The following is an 18,467-nucleotide window of genomic DNA, read 5'->3' as shown; positions in this document are numbered from 1 at the left end:
TCCCTTTATTAGTTATAATTATTCGACGAGTTATGCAGTATAAGATTTATTTTGATCAAATACCCATTATATTTCTCCCCATTCCCTACTTCCCATCCAAATCCTTATTAAGCTGATTAGGTTCTTCAGTCTCCACATTACCAATTCAAGAACAATGTACCTTTATGCTCCCCGTTCAACTTAGCTTCAAGTGATGGATAAAACAAGTTGAACAAACACTGTAGTATCACTCCCACTAGATCTACAATTAATAGACAATTTGACATACAAGAGCCAAGATCTCAAGCAGCCCTCCTAAAGTGAACCAAATCTAAGCTGCTATCAATCTATCACGCATGACAATACCGTCTAGTGAAAGTGATCAAAACATTCTTTTTTCACATGAATTAAATCTTCCTACTATCAAAAACCAACATAGGGAAAGCTCTTTGTATAGAAATTACCTCAATATTCATCATTAGACTGAAGGCTGTTTCATGATTCTGATTACACATTTGTATGAGAGCTACGCCTACCAAGTACCAACTAGACTGAACAGAGAGAATTAAGAATTTATCTACTTACAGTCACTTCAACAACAAGAAGGCCTTTTGTGATAGTGGTATCATAGTGCTGGATCTCAAACATATCTAACAGCAGAAACTTGATTCACAAAATGCAAAAGATATCATATAAATTAACCCAATATCACACCAGTACATCATTAACAGGAAATATAAGGTAAAAATTTGATGATGATAACAAGTCAAACATAAAGAGTTATGATGAGGAGCTAGCATGAGGCCCCATGACAGAAGTCTTTCCCAGCATATTCTCAAACACATGGAATCTGAGTAAAGCTAACAATATCAATATTAATATATTTCATTCAACGCTCTAACGCGTCAGGCAACTTGAACCGATCAGAAGTCAATTACTTGGGTCCAATATCCTTGAGACCACAGATCTGTTCTTCTCCCATGGCACACTGTACACTCACAATCAGGTCTTTCCCCTCGGCAAATCCATCCTTGATCTGTGAAATACAAAGCAATACAGATTATTTTAGCAACTATTATATGACAGTTTAGACGAAAAAGGATTGATACATTAGAAAAAGGATTGATACATTAATCAGATATATATTAAAACAAGTACTCGCAGTTCATTTCAAATTAAAGAGTAGTGTGTGGCATTCAAATTTGTTCAGAAATATAAGAACCAACGCAGCAAAGATGACGATGAGCTAGTCATGGAATGTGTAGCACGTAAGAATTTTATGACACATATTGCCACAAAAGGAAAAAATAAACCATGGCAGCTCGAAGCTGTTTGGGTCATTCTAAAAAACAATGACACCCAAGTTGCAAGAAGAATAGTTGTAATCAATAAACAGGATGTAAAATATAGGCTATTTAACATAGTTGTGAAATTTTTGAAGAATGAAGGATAAAAAGCTTGATAACAAAAACAATTATCAGACCATTAAAAAAATACTCCCTCCCAAAATTTAGTTGTCTATTTCATATTGGGTGTCCCAAATTGTTGTGCCTCGTTATTCTCTTTCTATACTTAGCTTACAATGTTTGTATCTTTCACATATAAAACACCCAAACCTTTCTCCAATTTTTCATGCCAGTGGTTACTTTTTTTCCTTTCCCATATAAAATACCAGGTTGTCTAAATCAATAATAACTCTAGTCATATATGACAATAATAAGTATCCATTGGTATTTTTCGACCTCATGTTGGTACAATAATTTTATTGTACCAACATAAGATCAAAAACACCAATAAGACTATTGGTAATTTTAGATCTGATATTGGTACAATATCATACCAACTAAGATCTAAAAGTACCAACGAACACTTATTACTATCATTTATGACGAGAGTAATTATTGGCGTGGACTTCTTCGTAAAATATTCCTATATTCAAAACTTCATTAAAAGCATGTTCGGTTTACCATTAAAAGAAAAACAGAAAACAGTGCACATGATACATCCCACCAGATTTTCATGCTAACAAATGACATCAGATGAAGCATTGTCTTATGGGAAGACATGAGTATTAACAAGCACAATGAATACTAATGAAAATAGCAGTGTTAGTATACACAGACCTGCTTCAGCAGAGCTTCATCAGTTGGCAGCTTCAAGTCATCCTTAGTGTCACCACTATCAGTCAGCAGGCTGACCTGAAATATTATTTTGGTTAGACACACCCAAATATTGGAGATTAAAGCCAAACAAAATCACATTAGCTACTAGTGTACTTACAAAACCATCCTCAGTTATGTCAAGGAGCTGATAATCAGTACGAGTGACATGGGGAACCTGCAAAACATTGATGAATTCCATTTAGTTCAAGGAAAGGACAGTATAAAGAAGAAAGAAGACATGGATAGGGCCATACATCACAATTGTGAGAAGATGGAACAATATCCTCAAGCTTCTTCCCATTGAAAATATCAATACCAACAAAGTTACATTTGGCATGTCCGTGCTTGCCGGTCTTAGAAGTGGATACTTCAACAACCTGCAATATCAAAACAAATATTGTGGTGAGTAATTTGATTTCAGTATTCTGACTTCTTGCAATGCTAACAGAAGTTCTAAACTTTGATGTTATACAAAAATTGCTCTTGCCAACAAAAAGAGACACGGGAACACAAGAACCTTTACTAAAAACCATTGACAACCCTTTTGATTCTCGTCCCTTCATCTTCAAATGACTAAGAACTAACCAAAATCAAGAACATCCAAGGATCACAGAAAGAAAACACACAGTACAGTCAAAAGATTCATTCACGTCTGCACATCAACAGCTCAAAAACTTTATCAACAGCCATCTCCGGCGTGAAAAACCTGTGCCCACAATTGGATTTCATCGAACATCAATAACATACAGCATAAACAAATGAATGTACTTGTATATATTGTTTCCCATAAACAACACTTTCTAAAAACATGCTAATTAACACAATAAATAACATCTCATGTCATTTTTGTTTCTCCCAAAACAGGAGTAATATTTATATTTTTCAACTCTCCAAACAAATCAAAATGCTTTCAAAACCTTGTAAATCTAGCTGACTGATTTCCTACGCAACTAAAATCCCTCATAAAACTATCAAGGCAATCGATTTCTAAGAAAAATAAAATAATCTCAACCACAAAAATGAGGACTTTATAAAAAAAAACCCAGTCTTTTTCATATTCAACTGAAATCCCTAACCATATTATCAGGAATAAAAATATATATATATATATAGAAATCAGACTAAAACACAATAAAAAGAGGGAAAACCGCAGCAGAAATCGAAAGAGCAATCATTATCATACAAAAAATCTGACAGAAACCCTAGAATCCGAGCTAAAAACAAAGTCAAATAATAAAATTTCACTCTTTGACATGAAATTTAACAAAAAAAAAACAACAAACTCACAAAATCAGAAAATTCAAGTAGAAATCTAACCCTAAATAATTGAGAAGTATACCTTGCAAGGACGATTCTTGATGACTATGTAACCATTCTTACGGATGGTACCGGCTTGCTGAGGAAAAGTCTTGGAGGCTCCGGCATCAGCCTTGGACTCGAACTGGTGTTCTTCGTCAGACATGGTTATGCGTCGTCGTCGTCTTCTTCACCAGTTACGAATCGAGGAGAGAGAAAATGAGAAAACCTAGATGAAGATTGAAGAGAGCCGTCTGCGTTATATGTAAGCGACTCACTGCCTTTATATGTGGGATTTTGCCTCTGCTTGGATGTGGATAGACGCATTTCATTCATCGATTTCTTTTTTTTTTTTTTTTTTTTTTTTTTTAAAAAAAATGCTCAGACGGGCACACTTGTCGATGCAAAACTTAACTGCGGAGTATTAGACATGCCTGTTCTGATTTACTGAACTAAGCTGAGCTGAAGTGAACTGAACTGACTAGAGCTAAACTGAAATGAACTTAATAATTTGTGAGAGAAGGAAATTAGGAACTGAACTAAACTGACTGAAGCTGAACTAAACTGAATTGAACTGAATATTTTATGGGAGAAGGAAATTAGAAACTGAACTAAACTGAAAATAAGCTAAAGAGAACAAGCCCTTATTTTAGTGAGGTGTGAGGTCGTAAAAAGTTTCAATAACTTCAGCTTAATTTCAGTTTACTTTAGTTCAGCTCCAATTAGTTCAATTTAGCACCAATCAATTCAGTTCATTTCAGCTCCTAATTTCCTTCTCTTATAAAATATTCATTTCAACTCTATTCAGTCCAGTTCAGTTCAGTTCAGCTTCAATCAGTTCAGTTCAGCTCAGCTTCAATCAGTTCATTAGATGTGAACAGGCCCTTAGATAAGTTCAGTTCTAATAAGGTGAAAAACACACCCTAAGTGCTTTCTAAATATGTTATTCAAACTTGATTGTGCTCACCTTGACTAACTTTACCATTATAAGCCTTGATCACCCTTACTTTCTCCATTACAAATAGATCAACGTTCATTAAGATATAGACAATTGCTTATGCTTTGTTAACAAATAAGCAATAAATAAGAGTGCCCATCGACATGCAAATGCTAGGCTAGCTTGTATTTCTTTATTCACAGTCGTCTAGTTTCCTCAAAAGGCTTGTGTCAAACATCGTTGATAGATCGGAAGAGTACGTTGTATGTTCCAGTTAGAGCTATTAAAAGTTGACCCGACTCGAAATACCGACTCAAACCCGATTATTAATTGACCCATCTGAACCCGAAAAAATGGTGACCCAAACCCGTCCTGACCCGACCTGAAAACAACCTTAGACCCGAGTATGTAAGACCCGAACTCGAACATGAACTGACCTGGAGATGACCCAACCCGAATGTAACCCGTAAATTATTGACCTGAACCAAAATTGACCCAAACCCGAATTTAACCCGACTTGTTACTAACCTGACATAAATTCAACCCGACCCGTTCCTAACCCAACCCGAATTTAACCCAGCCAGTTACAAACCCGACCCGAAATCAACTCGACTTGTTATTACCTGATCCAAATTCAACCCGACTTGTTATTGACCTGACCCAAATTTTACCAGACCTATTACTAACCCGACCCAAAAATTCAACTCGATCTGTTACTAACTCGACTCGAAATCAACACGACTTGTTATTGACCTGACCTAAATTCAACCCAAATTGTTCATGACCCGATTTCAAATCACCTTACATGCAATTTAGACCACCTTATTATTGTTGATCAAAGCATTTTGTCTAGACAGACCAAGTCGGTTCAGGCCAACAAAAGAAAGGAGCATCATCCTTTAAGAGTTAAATATAGTATATATTTGTTGTATGGTCAAAGAAGATAATTATCTTCTTAAATTATATACTATAGTTCCCTAGTATATATTGCCATATATATTATAGTCAAAGGAAATAATTAGCTTGATAAAATGATAATTATCTATTTATAGTTAGTTGAACCCGAATATGACCTGACTTGCATTGGAAATGACTCGACCTGAATGTAAACTGTAAATTATTGACTTGAACATAACCCGACTTGAATTCGAGAATGACCCGACTTGGAAATTACCCAACCTGATTATAACCCTCAAATTATTGACTTGGACCGAACCCGACTAGAACCCGAGAATGACCCGACTTGAAAATGATATGACCGGATTATAACCTTCAAATTATTGACTTGAACCGAACCCGACTCGAACCCAAGAGTTACACTATCCTGTTTTAACCCGTGAAAACCCGAATTAAACCCGGCCCAAATGTAACCCGACCTATTATTCACCCAACCTAAACCCGACCCAAACCCGATAATAAATATGACCCGACTCAAGCATGACCCAACCCGAACCCGACCCGCATAGGTTGTGGAATTGATCCGAATTGACCCGACCCGAGTTGACCCGACCTACTCTTACCGACCCAAACCCGATCCGTTCGCCCGAAACCTCCAAAATTTCTCAAAAAGCGTAGATATTAGCCTTCCATTCTGGAATTTTTTGACTTTTTTTCACCCGAAAATAAAAATTGCCGAAATATTTACCTTGATCCTTGATACACTCCGGGAGTCCAATTGGTTGGGTGGACCATCCAATTTTCCTTTAAACGACCAATTTACCGGTTTACAACTTGCATCGATTTCGTTAACTCAAGTTTACCACGAACATTTATGACAACATATAATGATCATATATGGTTCCAAACGGCATTATATGACCCTGAGATGCATCCCCCTAAAATCTAAAGGTTTTTCGACACCGAGCCCCGAAACCTTCAAAATTTCTCAAAAAACGTGGATATTAGCCTTTAATTTTGGAATTTTTTTACTTTTCTTCGCCCGGAAATAAAAATTGCTGAAATGTTTACCACGGTCCCTTATACCCTTCGGGGGTTCAATTGGGTGGGTGGAACCATCCAATTTGCCTTTAAACGGTCTATTTACTTGTTTATAACTTGCATCGATTTCATCAACTAAAGCCTTCCACGAACATTTATGACAACAAATAATGATCATTTATGGTTCCAAATGGCATTATATGACCCCGAGATGTATCCCCTAGAATTTCAAGACTTTTCAACACCGGGCCCTGAATCCTCCAAAATTTCTCAAAAGGCATGGATATTAGCCTTCAATTTTGAAAATTTTGAATTTTTTTTTTCACTCAAAAATAAAAATTGACGAAATGTTTACCGTGTTCCCTAATACCGTCCGGGAGTCCCATTAGGTGGGTGGAACCTTCCAATTTCCCTTTAAACGACCAATTTACCGGTTTACAACTTGCACCGATTTCATTAATTCAAGTCTACCACTAACATTTATTACAAAAAATAATGATCATATATGGTTCTAAACAACATTATATGACCTCGAGATGTATCCTCTAGAATTTCAAGACTTTTCGACATCGAGCCCCGAAACATCCAAAATTTCTCAAAAAGCATGGATATTAGTTTTCAATTTTGGAACTTTTTGACTTTTTTTCGCCCGAAAATAAAAATTGGCGAAATGTTTAACATGGTCCATAATACTCTCCAGGAGTCCAATTAGGTTAGTAGAACCATCCAATTTTCCTTTAAACGACCAATTTAATTACCGGTTTACAACTTGCACGGATTTCATTAACTCACGCCTACTACGAACATTTAAGACAACATATAATGATCATATATGGTTCCAAACAGCATTATATGACCCTGAGATGTATCCATTAGAATTTCAAGACTTTCGACACCGGGCCTTGAATCCTCCAAAATTTCTCAAAAAGCATGGATATTAGCCTTCAATTTTAAAATTTTTGACTTTTTTTTTCACCCGGAAATAAAAATTGCTAAAATGTTTACCATGGTCCCTAATACCGTCCGGGAGTCCCATTGGGTGAGTGGAACCTTCCAATTTGCCCTTAAACGACCAATTTACCGGTTTACAACTTGCACCGATTTCATTAATTCAAGTCTACCACTAACATTTATAACAAAAAATAAAGATCATATATGGTTCTAAACAGCATTATATGACCCGGAGATGTATCCCTTAGAATTTCAAAACTTTTCGACACCGGGGCACGAAACCTCCAAAATTTCTCAAAAAGCGTGGATATTAGTCTTCAATTTTGGAACGTTTTGACTTTTTTTCGTTCGGAAATAAAAATTGACGAAATATTTACCATGATCCTTAATACTCTCCGGGAGTCCAATTTAATTACCGATTTACAACTTGCACGGATTTCATTAACTCAATCCTACTACGAACGTTTATGAAAATATATAACGATCATATATGGTTTCAAACAACATTGTATGACCCTGAGATGTATCCCCTAGAATTTCAAGACTTTTCGACACCGGGCCCTAAATCCTCAAAAATTTCTCAAAAAGCATGAATATTAGCCTTCAATTTTGAAATTTTTGATTTTTTTTTTCACCCGAAAATAAAAATTGCCGAAATGTTTACCATGGTCCCTAATACCGTCCGGGAGTCCCATTGGGTGGGTGGAACCTGCCAATTTGCCTTTAAAAGACCAATTTACCAGTTTACAACTTGCACCGATTTCATTAATTCAAGCCTACCACGAACATTTATAACAAAAAATAATGATCATATATGGTTTTAAATACGATTATATGACCTTGAGATGTATCCCCTAGAATTTCAAGACTTTTTGACACCAGGCCCCGAAAACTCCAAAATTTCTCAAAAAACGTGGATATTAGTCTTCAATTTTGGAACTTCTTGACTTTTTTTCGCCCATAAATATAAATTGCCGAAATGATTACCATGGTCCCTAATACTCTCCTAGAGTCCAATTAGGTTAGTAGAACCATCCAATTTGCCTTTAAACGACCAATTTAATTGCCGGTTTACAACTTGCACGGATTTCATTAACTCAAGCCAACTACGAACATTTATGACAATATATAATGATCATATATGGTTCCAAACAACATTATATGGCCATGAGATGTATCCCCTAAAATTTCAAGACTTTTCGACACCATGCCCTGAATCTTCCAAAATTTCTAAAAAAGCATGGATATTAGCCTTCAATTTTGAAAATTTTGACTTTTTTTTTACTCGGAAATAAAAATTGTCGAAATGTTTACCATGTTCCCTAATACCGTCCAGGAGTCCCATTGGGTGAGTGGAACCTTCCAATTTGCCTTTAAACGACCAATTTACCGGTTTACAACTTGCACCGATTTCGTTAATTCAAGCCTACCACTAACATTTATAACAAAAAATAATGATCATATACTGTTCTAAACAGTATTATATAAACCCGAGATGTATCCCCTAAAATTTCAAGACTTTTCGACATCAGGGCCCCGAAACCTCCGAAATTTCTCAAAAAGCATGGATATTAGTCTTTAATTTTGGAACTTTTTGACTTTTTTTTGCCCGAAAATAAAAATTGCCGAAATGTTTACCATGGTCCATAATACTCTCCGGGAGTCCAATTAGGTTAGTAGAACCATCCAATTTGCCTTTAAACGGCCAATGTAATTACCGATTTACAACTTGCACGGATTTCATTAACTCAAGCCTACTACGAACATTTATGACAATATATAATGATCATATATGGTTCCAAACAGTATCATATGACCTCAAGATGTATCCCCTAGAATTTCAAGACTTTTCAACACCGGGCCCTGAATCCTCCAAAATTTCTCAAAAATCATGGATATTAGCCTTCAATTTTTATTTATTTTTTTATTTTTTTTTTCATTCGGAAATAAAAATTGCCGAAATGTTTATCATGTTCCCTAATACCGTCCAGGAGTCCCATTGGGTGGGTGGAACCTTTCAATTTGCCTTTAAACGACCAATTTACCGATTTACAACTTGCACCGATTTCATTAATTCAAGCCTACCACTAACATTTATAACAAAAAAATAATGATCATATATGGTTCTAAACAACATTATATGACCCCGAGATGTATCCCCTAGAATTTCAAGACTTTTCGACATCGGGCCCCGAAAACTCCAAAATTTCTCAAAAAGCATGGATATTAGTCTTCAATTTTGGAACTTTTTGACTTTTTTTTCGCCCGGAAATAAAAATTGTTGAAATGTTTACCATGGTCCCTAATATCCTCCGGGAGTCCAATTAGGTTGGTGAAACCATCCAATTTAATCTTTAAACGGCCAATTTAATTACCGGTTTACAACTTGCACGGATTTCATTAACTTAAGCCTACTACGAACATTTATGACAATATATAATGATCATATATGGTTCTAAATAGCGTTATATGAACCCGAGATGTATCCCTTAAAATATTAATACTTTTCTACCCCGCGCCCCGAAACCTCAAAATTTTTTCAAAAAGCGTAGATATTAGCCTTCAATTTTGATTTTTTTTTTTCGCCCAAAAATAAAAATTGCCGAAAGGTTTACCATGGTCTCTAATACCCTCCGGAAGTCCAATTGGGTGGAGGGAAACATCCAATTTCCCATTTAACGACCAATTTACCGGTTTACAACTTGCACCGATTTTATTAATTCAAGCCTATCACGAACATTTATGACAACGAATAATGATCATAGATGGTTCCAAACGACATTATATGACCCCGAGATGTATCCTATAGAATTTCAAGACTTTTCGACACCGGGCCCGAAACCTCCAACATTTGTCAAAAAGCGTGGATATTATTAGCCTTTAATTTTGGAATTTTTTTGACTTTTTTTCGTTGTGAAATAAAAATTGCCGAAATGTTTACCATGGTCACTAATACCCTCCGGGAGTCCAATTGGGTGTCTGGAACCATTAAATTTGCTTTTAAACGGCCAATTTACCGGTTTACAAGTTGCACCGATTTACCGGTGTACAACGGCCAATTTAATTAACTTGCATCGAACCCGACTTGAACCGAAATTGATCCAAACCCGTTTTAACCTGTCAAAATCCGAATTTAATCCGACTTGTTTCTAACCTGACCTGAATTCAACTCAACCCGTTCCTAACCCGGCCTGAATTTAAATCTACCTGAAATCAACCCGACTTGTCGGGTTTAATTTGGGTCATGTCAATAACAAATTTAAATCTACCTGAATTTATAACAAGTCGGGTTGAATTTGAGTCATGTCAATAACAAATTTATCAAATCTCACGTAGTTGTATAAATTTAAACAAATTTAACAAATCTCACGTAGTTGTATTTTGCACAACACATAAATTAACAAAAGTGATCAAACAATATTATGTGAATGTATAAATTTTCACATTTTGAAATTTCTCCGTAAAAGAGAACGAAGAAAGTACTAATGATGGAATGATTTAATATACTATATTTCAATTCATTTTCGTTTCTTAATTCCTTCTCTCATAAACAATTCATTTCAACTCTATTCAGTTCAGTTCGACTCATTTGTTTTCAGTAAATCAGAACATACACTAAAGCTTTGTTGTATACTTTATGACTTTCCATTCACAACTTGGGACTTGAGAACTTAACAATCCACAAATTCCTTTCGTTTCCTCACATGGCATAAAATTGCCCGCGTTTTTTTCCACTCCTCTGCTTTTCATCAACAAACTTCCTTCCCCCAAGAACCAATTTGCATAATTTTGTTCCTATTTTTACAAGTGATGAACTATAGTAGCTGCACGCCTGCACTTGTACAGTTGTACTCCATCAAGCACTGCGATTTACTGCTCCCACAGTCCCACCTGCTCTACAAATCTACAAATCAATAATTTGACATACAAGGGCCGGAGGCCTTCCAAAGGTAGGTTAGTTATGTATGAGTAAATACATAACGAGGGGCATGGGGATCATTTCACGTAAATGCATTTCTGAATTTAGAGTAGTGCTACTGGGTGATCAATTGTATCACTAGATGATTAAATGATATCATTAAACATTTCAGTGGTACTATTTATGTATGTAGTGGTATTATATATTCATTCAGTGGTACTCACTACGTGTAGAAATAGTATCACTACGGTAAAAATAGTATCACTACATAGTCAATGGTACTATCTAAACTTTCAACGGTACATTTAAAAAATGGCCCCACTTACCCATCTCTCTCCTCCTTTCTCTCATCCCCATGTGCTTTTTAATATTTTAGTGTTTGTTATGCATTTGCAAATGCATAACTAACCTCCCTTACTACTTCCTTCAAGGGCCGAGGGCTCGTGTCCTGCCCTACCACACAAGAGTTCACCAACTAAATATACTAACATCCACCAGAGATTTTACTGACGTTAACATCTGCAAAATTTGTACTCTGTAATATACTTTGTACCCTATTTTAAGTTTACCAACTGAAGTATGCATTCCTACCCAAATTGCAAATCACAAGTGATCAAGTAATTAAAATTCTGACAGAAATCAAATCTTCCTATACCATCAAAAGTAGACATAGCATGTCTGAGAGCTCTTTCCCAAGTTTTTGCAATACATCAAGATTCATCAGACTGAGGATCATCCTATGATTCTGATTACAGATTTGTATCAAACTATGCCAAACTAGAATCAGTCACTGAACAGTAAGAATAAGGGACGTTCCGATTTCAATTCACTTCAATCCAACAAGAACAATCCTGTTCGTGACAAAGGTACTTAGTCCTTTCACTCAGACCCATTTGTCATAGGAAGCTTAATTCACAAAATCAAAAGATTTCATATAGATTAACCTTTCATATAAGATTAACCCAGTACCACATTACCAATACATCTAATAGGAAACAGAAAGTAACATTTTGATGATGATAAGAAGTCGACATAAAGAGTGTTAAAAGAAGAGCTAACATGATTACATGAGGCTCCATGACAGAAGTCTTTACCAGCATATTCTCAAACACATGAAATCTGAGTAAAGCTAACAATATCAATATTAATATATTTCATTCCACACCCTAATGCCTTAGATAACTTGAACCAATCTGAAGTCAATTTACTTGGGTCCAATATCCTTGAGACCACAGATCTGTTCTTCTCCCATGGCACACTGCACACTCACAATCAGGTCTTTCCCCTCGGCAAATCCATCCTTGATCTGTGAAACATCGAAAAATGCATGTTATTAGCAACTGACCATTCCATGAAGATTTTAGATGAAAAGGAAAAACAAAGATCAGATCATATGTACAGGCAAAATTGCTCATAAATTCTACCACCAATGCCGGAAAGGCTGATGATGAGCTTACCATTGACTTTAAAGCATGCAGCATTGTTATGTTATGGACATTGCCACAAAGACTATACGTCCAATTCACATGAAAGCATTCCACTTATTTCCACAACAAACTGTTCACTGACTCACACCCCAAAACACATAACCACCCTAGAGGTGTTGCCAAAAAGGGAAAAGGTAAATTACAAAGATTTCAGAATAAAAGCAAAGAAAAGAGTCTTGTTACTTAAGTTGCAATGGCAGCTAGAGGCAATTCGGGCCGTTCAAAAAAACAATGACACCCACTAGGCAAGTTGCAAGAAGAACAATGTAATGATAACCTTCGTCATGACAGCTCTTCTACAGAAAATAACCTATCAAGCCTACCTACGTATTAAACATGTTGAAAGAAGCTTAATTGTAATGAGAATCAGTATAGCCATTCATGAAAGTACATTATGAGCTCCCAAAACTGTGAAAATGTTGAGGATTAAAAGATAAAAGCTTGATAAAGTAAACAATCACAGGATCACTTAAATAACAACAAGGACAATGCAGACCCAGGCAAATAGCTGTATGCAGTATACACAGACCTGCTTCAGCAGAGCTTCATCGGTTGGCAGCTTCAAGTCATCCTTAGTGTCTCCACTATCAGTCAGCAGGCTCACCTGAAATAGTACTTGCATTAGACAACAGGCACCCATATATTAAAGGTTCAAGCCAAACAAAATCACATTAGATACTAGTATACTCACAAAACCATCCTCGGTTATATCAAGGAGCTGGTAATCAGTACGAGTGACATGGGGAACCTGCAAACCATTGGTGAATTCCATTTAGTTCAAGGAAAGAACATTACGACGAAGAAGAAGACATGGACTGGGCCATACATCACAATTATGAGAAGATGGAACAATATCCTCAAGCTTCTTCCCATTGAAAATATCAATACCAACAAAGTTACATTTGGCATGGCCGTGCTTGCCGGTCTTAGAGGTGGATACTTCAACCACCTGCAATATCAAAATAAGATGAGCGATGAGTAATTTAATTTCAGTAAGCATTCTGACTTTTTAATAGCAAAAGTATTAACCTTGATGTTATATAACAACAGCTCTTGCTAACAAAAGACACTGGAACACAAGAAAGTCAAGACCTTTACTAAAAAAACATCAAAAACCACAATCTAATAATGCCAATTCGATAAAATAAAACATACTCCGTAATTCGTTAAGGACTGCACATCAAAAAGAGTGTTAACAAATTATCAATAGCTACCCAGCAATCCGGCATCACAAATCTGTACACACAGTTGACAGTTTCATCGAAAACTTTTTAATTTATCTTAAATCAACATCAAATTACAGTAACAGAATAATTCACACAATAACAAACATTTTTCACGTCATGTTTGTTTCTCCCAAAACAGGATGAAAATATGTAGCATTCTAATCATATTTTCCAAACAAATCAAATTGCAACCAGAAACATTGAAAATCCAGCTGATGATCTGAACAATAATCTACGAAGAAATCGATTTCTATGAAAAATAACATCTTGCTGAAGAAAAAAAATCCTGTCATGTGAAACAGAAATCTGACCAAAAACTCAAAAAAAAAAAAAGCAAAAAAGCGAATCGCAGCAGAAATTGAAAGCAATCGTTATCAATGCTAAATGATCTCACATAAACCCTAAAATCCAAGCTAAAAACAAAGTGAAACGACAAAATTTCAGTCTTTCAAAACAAAATTTTATAAAAAAAAACAGCATGAAAATAGAGGAAAAAAACCTTGCAAGGACGATTCTTGATGACGATGTAACCATTCTTACGAATGGTACCAGCTTGCTGAGGGAAAGTCTTGGAGGCACCGGCATCGGCCTTGGACTCGAACTGGTGCTCTTCGTCAGACATGGTTATGGCGTCGGAGAGAGAATTTCAGAAAACCTAATTTTGTTTAAATAAATAAGGGGAGAGAAGGCTCCGTCGGCGTTTATTGTAAGCTGGAGGAGTGTGGCTCTTATATTGGATATAGAGCCACTTTATTCAGGAGATTTTTTAAAAAAAAAAATTTTATTATTATACTTTTATTGACTTTTTTATACTTTTAAATTTTTTAATAAAAAAATCGATATTTTATTTTCTCATTTACCGTATAACCTTTGTACATAGACTAAAAGGAGTTGTACCAGAATCACCCGTCTTGTGTGTAGTGTCGCCGTTGTAAAAGAACAAGGTAGCTCCACCAAATGTTCCCTATAACACTGACTGAATAATCTTTATAACCTTGACGAAATAACCATTGTAACACTCATTGATTAACCCCTACAATACAAAGTAATCCTCATTATGTCGACTGTCTCGCGTGCGGCGTAGCTACATATAAGAATTTATGCTACAATAATATGTGTATATTTGCTTGGGAACAAGAGAATTTTCTTATCTTTCCTCTACTCTCAATAGTTAGATCTATACTTTGTATAGCAGGACTTATTAACCAATGACTATGAGACTTGCTAGGTCAATAAGATTTTTTTTTTTCAATTTAATTTAAATGGAATTAAACACGTTCTTTGAAATTCATAAAATACGTTATGTAGTAGAAACTCTCAATATGTTATTTAGGTGTAAAATACGTAGTGTATATATATATATCATATCATATCATCATATCATATAACTAATATATAAAGCTAAACTTTTAGCCATGTCACGACGTTGCGACACTTGGCGTTCCAACTTTTCGCCAAGTTGGAACGATTTAAATAGACTTCATAAGATATTAAAAAAAAAAAAAAAAGAATTTTAGGATAAAATTTTAAGTTTAGAATTTTATTTTCGATAAAAGACCAATATTTCAGAGATACAAATCATATCATATAACTAATATATAAAGCTAAACTTTTAGCCCCCTATTGCGACACTTGGCGTTCCAACTTTTCGCCAAATGTCGCGCAACGTTGGAGCGATTTAAATAAAAGATAAAAAAAAAAAAAAAAAAAAAGAATTTTAGGATAAAATTTGAAGTTTAGAATTTTGTTTTTGATAAAAGACCAATATTTCAGAGATACAAATTGAATATAATTTTATTCAAAAGAAATTATTAGATTATAATGAGCCCTTTCCCTAAATAATGTTGGGAAGTTATCTAATTCCCAAATTACAGCTAATCTTTTTTTAATTCCCACCGTACCGTCCACGTCAGCTAAGGAAATCAAACCGGTTTTTTTTTTCTCGGTTCAGCAACAAACCGCTACTTGAAGTAGCGGTGTTATAAGAATAAACCGCTACTTGAAGTAGCGGTTTTAATTTCATAAACCGCTACTTGAAGTAGCGGTTTTACTCAGAACACCGCTACTTCAAGTAGCGGTTTATGCAATTAAAACCGCTACTTCAAGTAGCGGTTTTTACTGTAAATTTTTTTAAAAAACAAAATATCAGTGAAATCAGCCAAATAATAAACCTGCAAGTGTACCTAAAAAATCTTAAAACCTACCATATCTTCAACACAACCACCACAAATAACCAGTTAATGATCTTAAACATTCTAATCCATGGAAGTCCAATTTCTATTAAGGTATTCTAAGAGCAATGTCAAATACTTATCAAATAACACAATATAAAAACAAAGTCTCAAATACTAATCATCTGCAAAAAAGCATGTCAATTGTACTAAAATATACACCTAGCTCGTACGTTGCTTCTTCCCATGAAGTGATGATGAAGTTGATGTAGATGTATCGTCCTCTGGAATATTACCACGCCGTCGAACTCTATGATATTGGCGTTGCACTAGTGGAGGAGATGTCACGATATGTTGAGGAGTAACAAGTAGAGTTTGAGGAGGAGGAGGAGGAGGTGGGGAAGGTGGAAAATGTGGAGCAGAAGTAACAACTGGATGTCGAACTGTAGGAGAGGGAGAAGGGGCATGTAAGGGAGAGGGAGAAGGAGCATGTAAAGGAGAGCGAATGGGAGTCGGTGGACGAAAGGCACGTGATGAAAGACCACCACGATGAGGTTGTGGTCTAATTGGCCGAGTGTGTACAATAGAAGCAGAAGAAGGTATCGAAGTGGACACTCGAGGCTGCTGAATAAGGTGTGAATGCCCAACCCTAGACAAGGTCTGCCCACAAAATGATGTAAGACTCTGTATAATCTGTATGGCAAATGGTAGAGCCTTGTCTGGTGGCAAATCAGAGATAGTCTCAGTAGCTCCTGATAGCTTCGCGTGCAAATCAGCAACAGCATGTGCCTACATTGAAGTTAGTTTTAATGTTAGTACAATGAATTCAAAAACGAAATAACTACATTATAATTGAAATGAAATGATCAAATGAAGTTCATACAAGTACTAAGTCAGAGCTAGATGGATGGTAATGGCTCGGGGGGCGTGGCTGCGAAGGTGGAGTAATGATCAACCTCGTGATACGATGGTACCAAGCCATGTACTCTGTCATGACTAGTGAAGAAGTCCCGGTGAACGGGTTACCCTGGACAACTAATGCCTCTCGTCGACCCCACTCATGTACATGATCTGAATGTCGAATCTCCCAATTACGCTGTCCCCTTCGATCCTTCTTGTGTAGAGCAACATCCGTGTCAACTGCCTCTGGGATCGGCTGCTCTAACCCAAACTGACGCATGACTCGGTCTGGTAGGTGGAACTCAACGACGTCAAAGCAAATAAGAGGGGCGCGTGTACGCCAAATGTGAATGTCAGAGCGACAAATCTCTGGAAGTCGCTCCATCACCGCCTCGGTATATGGCTGCCAAATCATCTAATTCCCAAAATAGGTATATTATTTATATAAGTTAATATAACTATTATAATTAACGAATACGAAAGCATAAAAAAAAATACTAATTATACCTGGTCCTCATGCTGATGGTCAAACGCGTCTCGATAGTATGAGAGTCCAAAAGCAGTATGCGCACATGAAAGATGTACACGTAGCCAACTGTAAAAATATTTAATAATAATTCTTAGTTATAAGGGACAACAATGTAAGAACTAAAACTGTAAGCAATACACTACCTGCACGCCAAGGAGTCCACACCTCGCTCATGCTGAGTCCCCAAAATGTCATCCTCCTCCGGATGGTCCTCCTGCGGCGGATCTCGAGGCTTCCTTATAAAGGGTCTACCAATACAAATGTGCTCCCACGACCACAACTGCACAAGGATAAGTGGGCCTCCAATCTGACACGCTCCTCTCTGACATGCTCGACAGAGCTGACGGTACAAAAAACCAAAAGTCGCACTCCCCCAACTATAGGTCGAAACTGTCTCCCAATCTCTAAGTAAAGGCAAGTAGTAGAGTGACACTGCATCGCCACTCTTGTCAGCAAAGAGAATAGATCCCATGAGAGTCAGAATGTAAGCGCGACTATCTCGCTGAACAGTAACGTCATCGGCTCCCTCTGGAATCTGTGAGAAGTGTCGTCTTAGCCATGTCAACTTCAAAGAAGATCCCTCTAGAAACGGCTTACCCTTATCATCAACACCAGGTCGAACTCCAAGCAACTCCTCAACAAGGTCATGCCATCCCTCAAGCGGAGGACCAATGACAGGTGGTCCGTGAACTCTTAAACCTAACAAAACGGTGACATCCTGTAAAGTAATGGCGGCCTCTCCTACCACAAGATGGAAAGTGTGTGTCTCCTGCCTCCACCTCTCAACCAATGCAGTGAGAAGAGAACGATCAAGCAAAAATCCTCCACCCGCTATTCTATGCACACCGTAAAATCCAACACGCTTCACATAGTCTAGTACTCCACCCTCTACCCTCCACTCACGTCCTAAGCTGACCACATGCTCCCTAAGTGACAAAACTCTATCAGCCACACCACTCCAAACATCATGAC

At 36.6% G+C, this 18,467-nt stretch overlaps 2 protein-coding genes across 2 annotated transcripts; both read right to left on the bottom strand.

The window, feature by feature from the left end:
- Positions 1–647: 647 nt before the first annotated feature.
- LOC145639000 (eukaryotic translation initiation factor 5A) lies at positions 648–3,683 on the bottom strand. Its single transcript, XM_081690103.1, has 5 exons — positions 3,481–3,683; positions 2,396–2,518; positions 2,260–2,316; positions 2,103–2,177; positions 648–1,015 (listed from the first exon to the last, which is right to left on the bottom strand). The coding sequence occupies exons 1-5, from the start codon at positions 3,601–3,603 to the stop codon at positions 914–916; spliced, it is 480 nt and encodes a 159-aa protein (XP_081546229.1). The 5' UTR covers positions 3,604–3,683; the 3' UTR covers positions 648–913.
- An 8,485-nt stretch (positions 3,684–12,168) lies between these two features.
- LOC145639008 (eukaryotic translation initiation factor 5A) lies at positions 12,169–14,611 on the bottom strand. Its single transcript, XM_081690110.1, has 5 exons — positions 14,395–14,611; positions 13,496–13,618; positions 13,361–13,417; positions 13,199–13,273; positions 12,169–12,488 (listed from the first exon to the last, which is right to left on the bottom strand). Exons 1-5 carry the CDS (start codon positions 14,515–14,517, stop codon positions 12,387–12,389), a joined length of 480 nt encoding a protein of 159 aa, XP_081546236.1. The 5' UTR covers positions 14,518–14,611; the 3' UTR covers positions 12,169–12,386.
- Positions 14,612–18,467: the final 3,856 nt, after the last annotated feature.

This window comes from Chenopodium album, chromosome 1, assembly GCF_948465745.1.
Source record: "Chenopodium album chromosome 1, dcCheAlbu1.1, whole genome shotgun sequence".
Lineage (NCBI taxonomy): Eukaryota > Viridiplantae > Streptophyta > Magnoliopsida > Caryophyllales > Amaranthaceae > Chenopodium > Chenopodium album.
The sequence above is the reverse complement of the archived record's forward strand: the minus strand, read 5'-3'. Positions and strand labels throughout refer to the sequence as shown.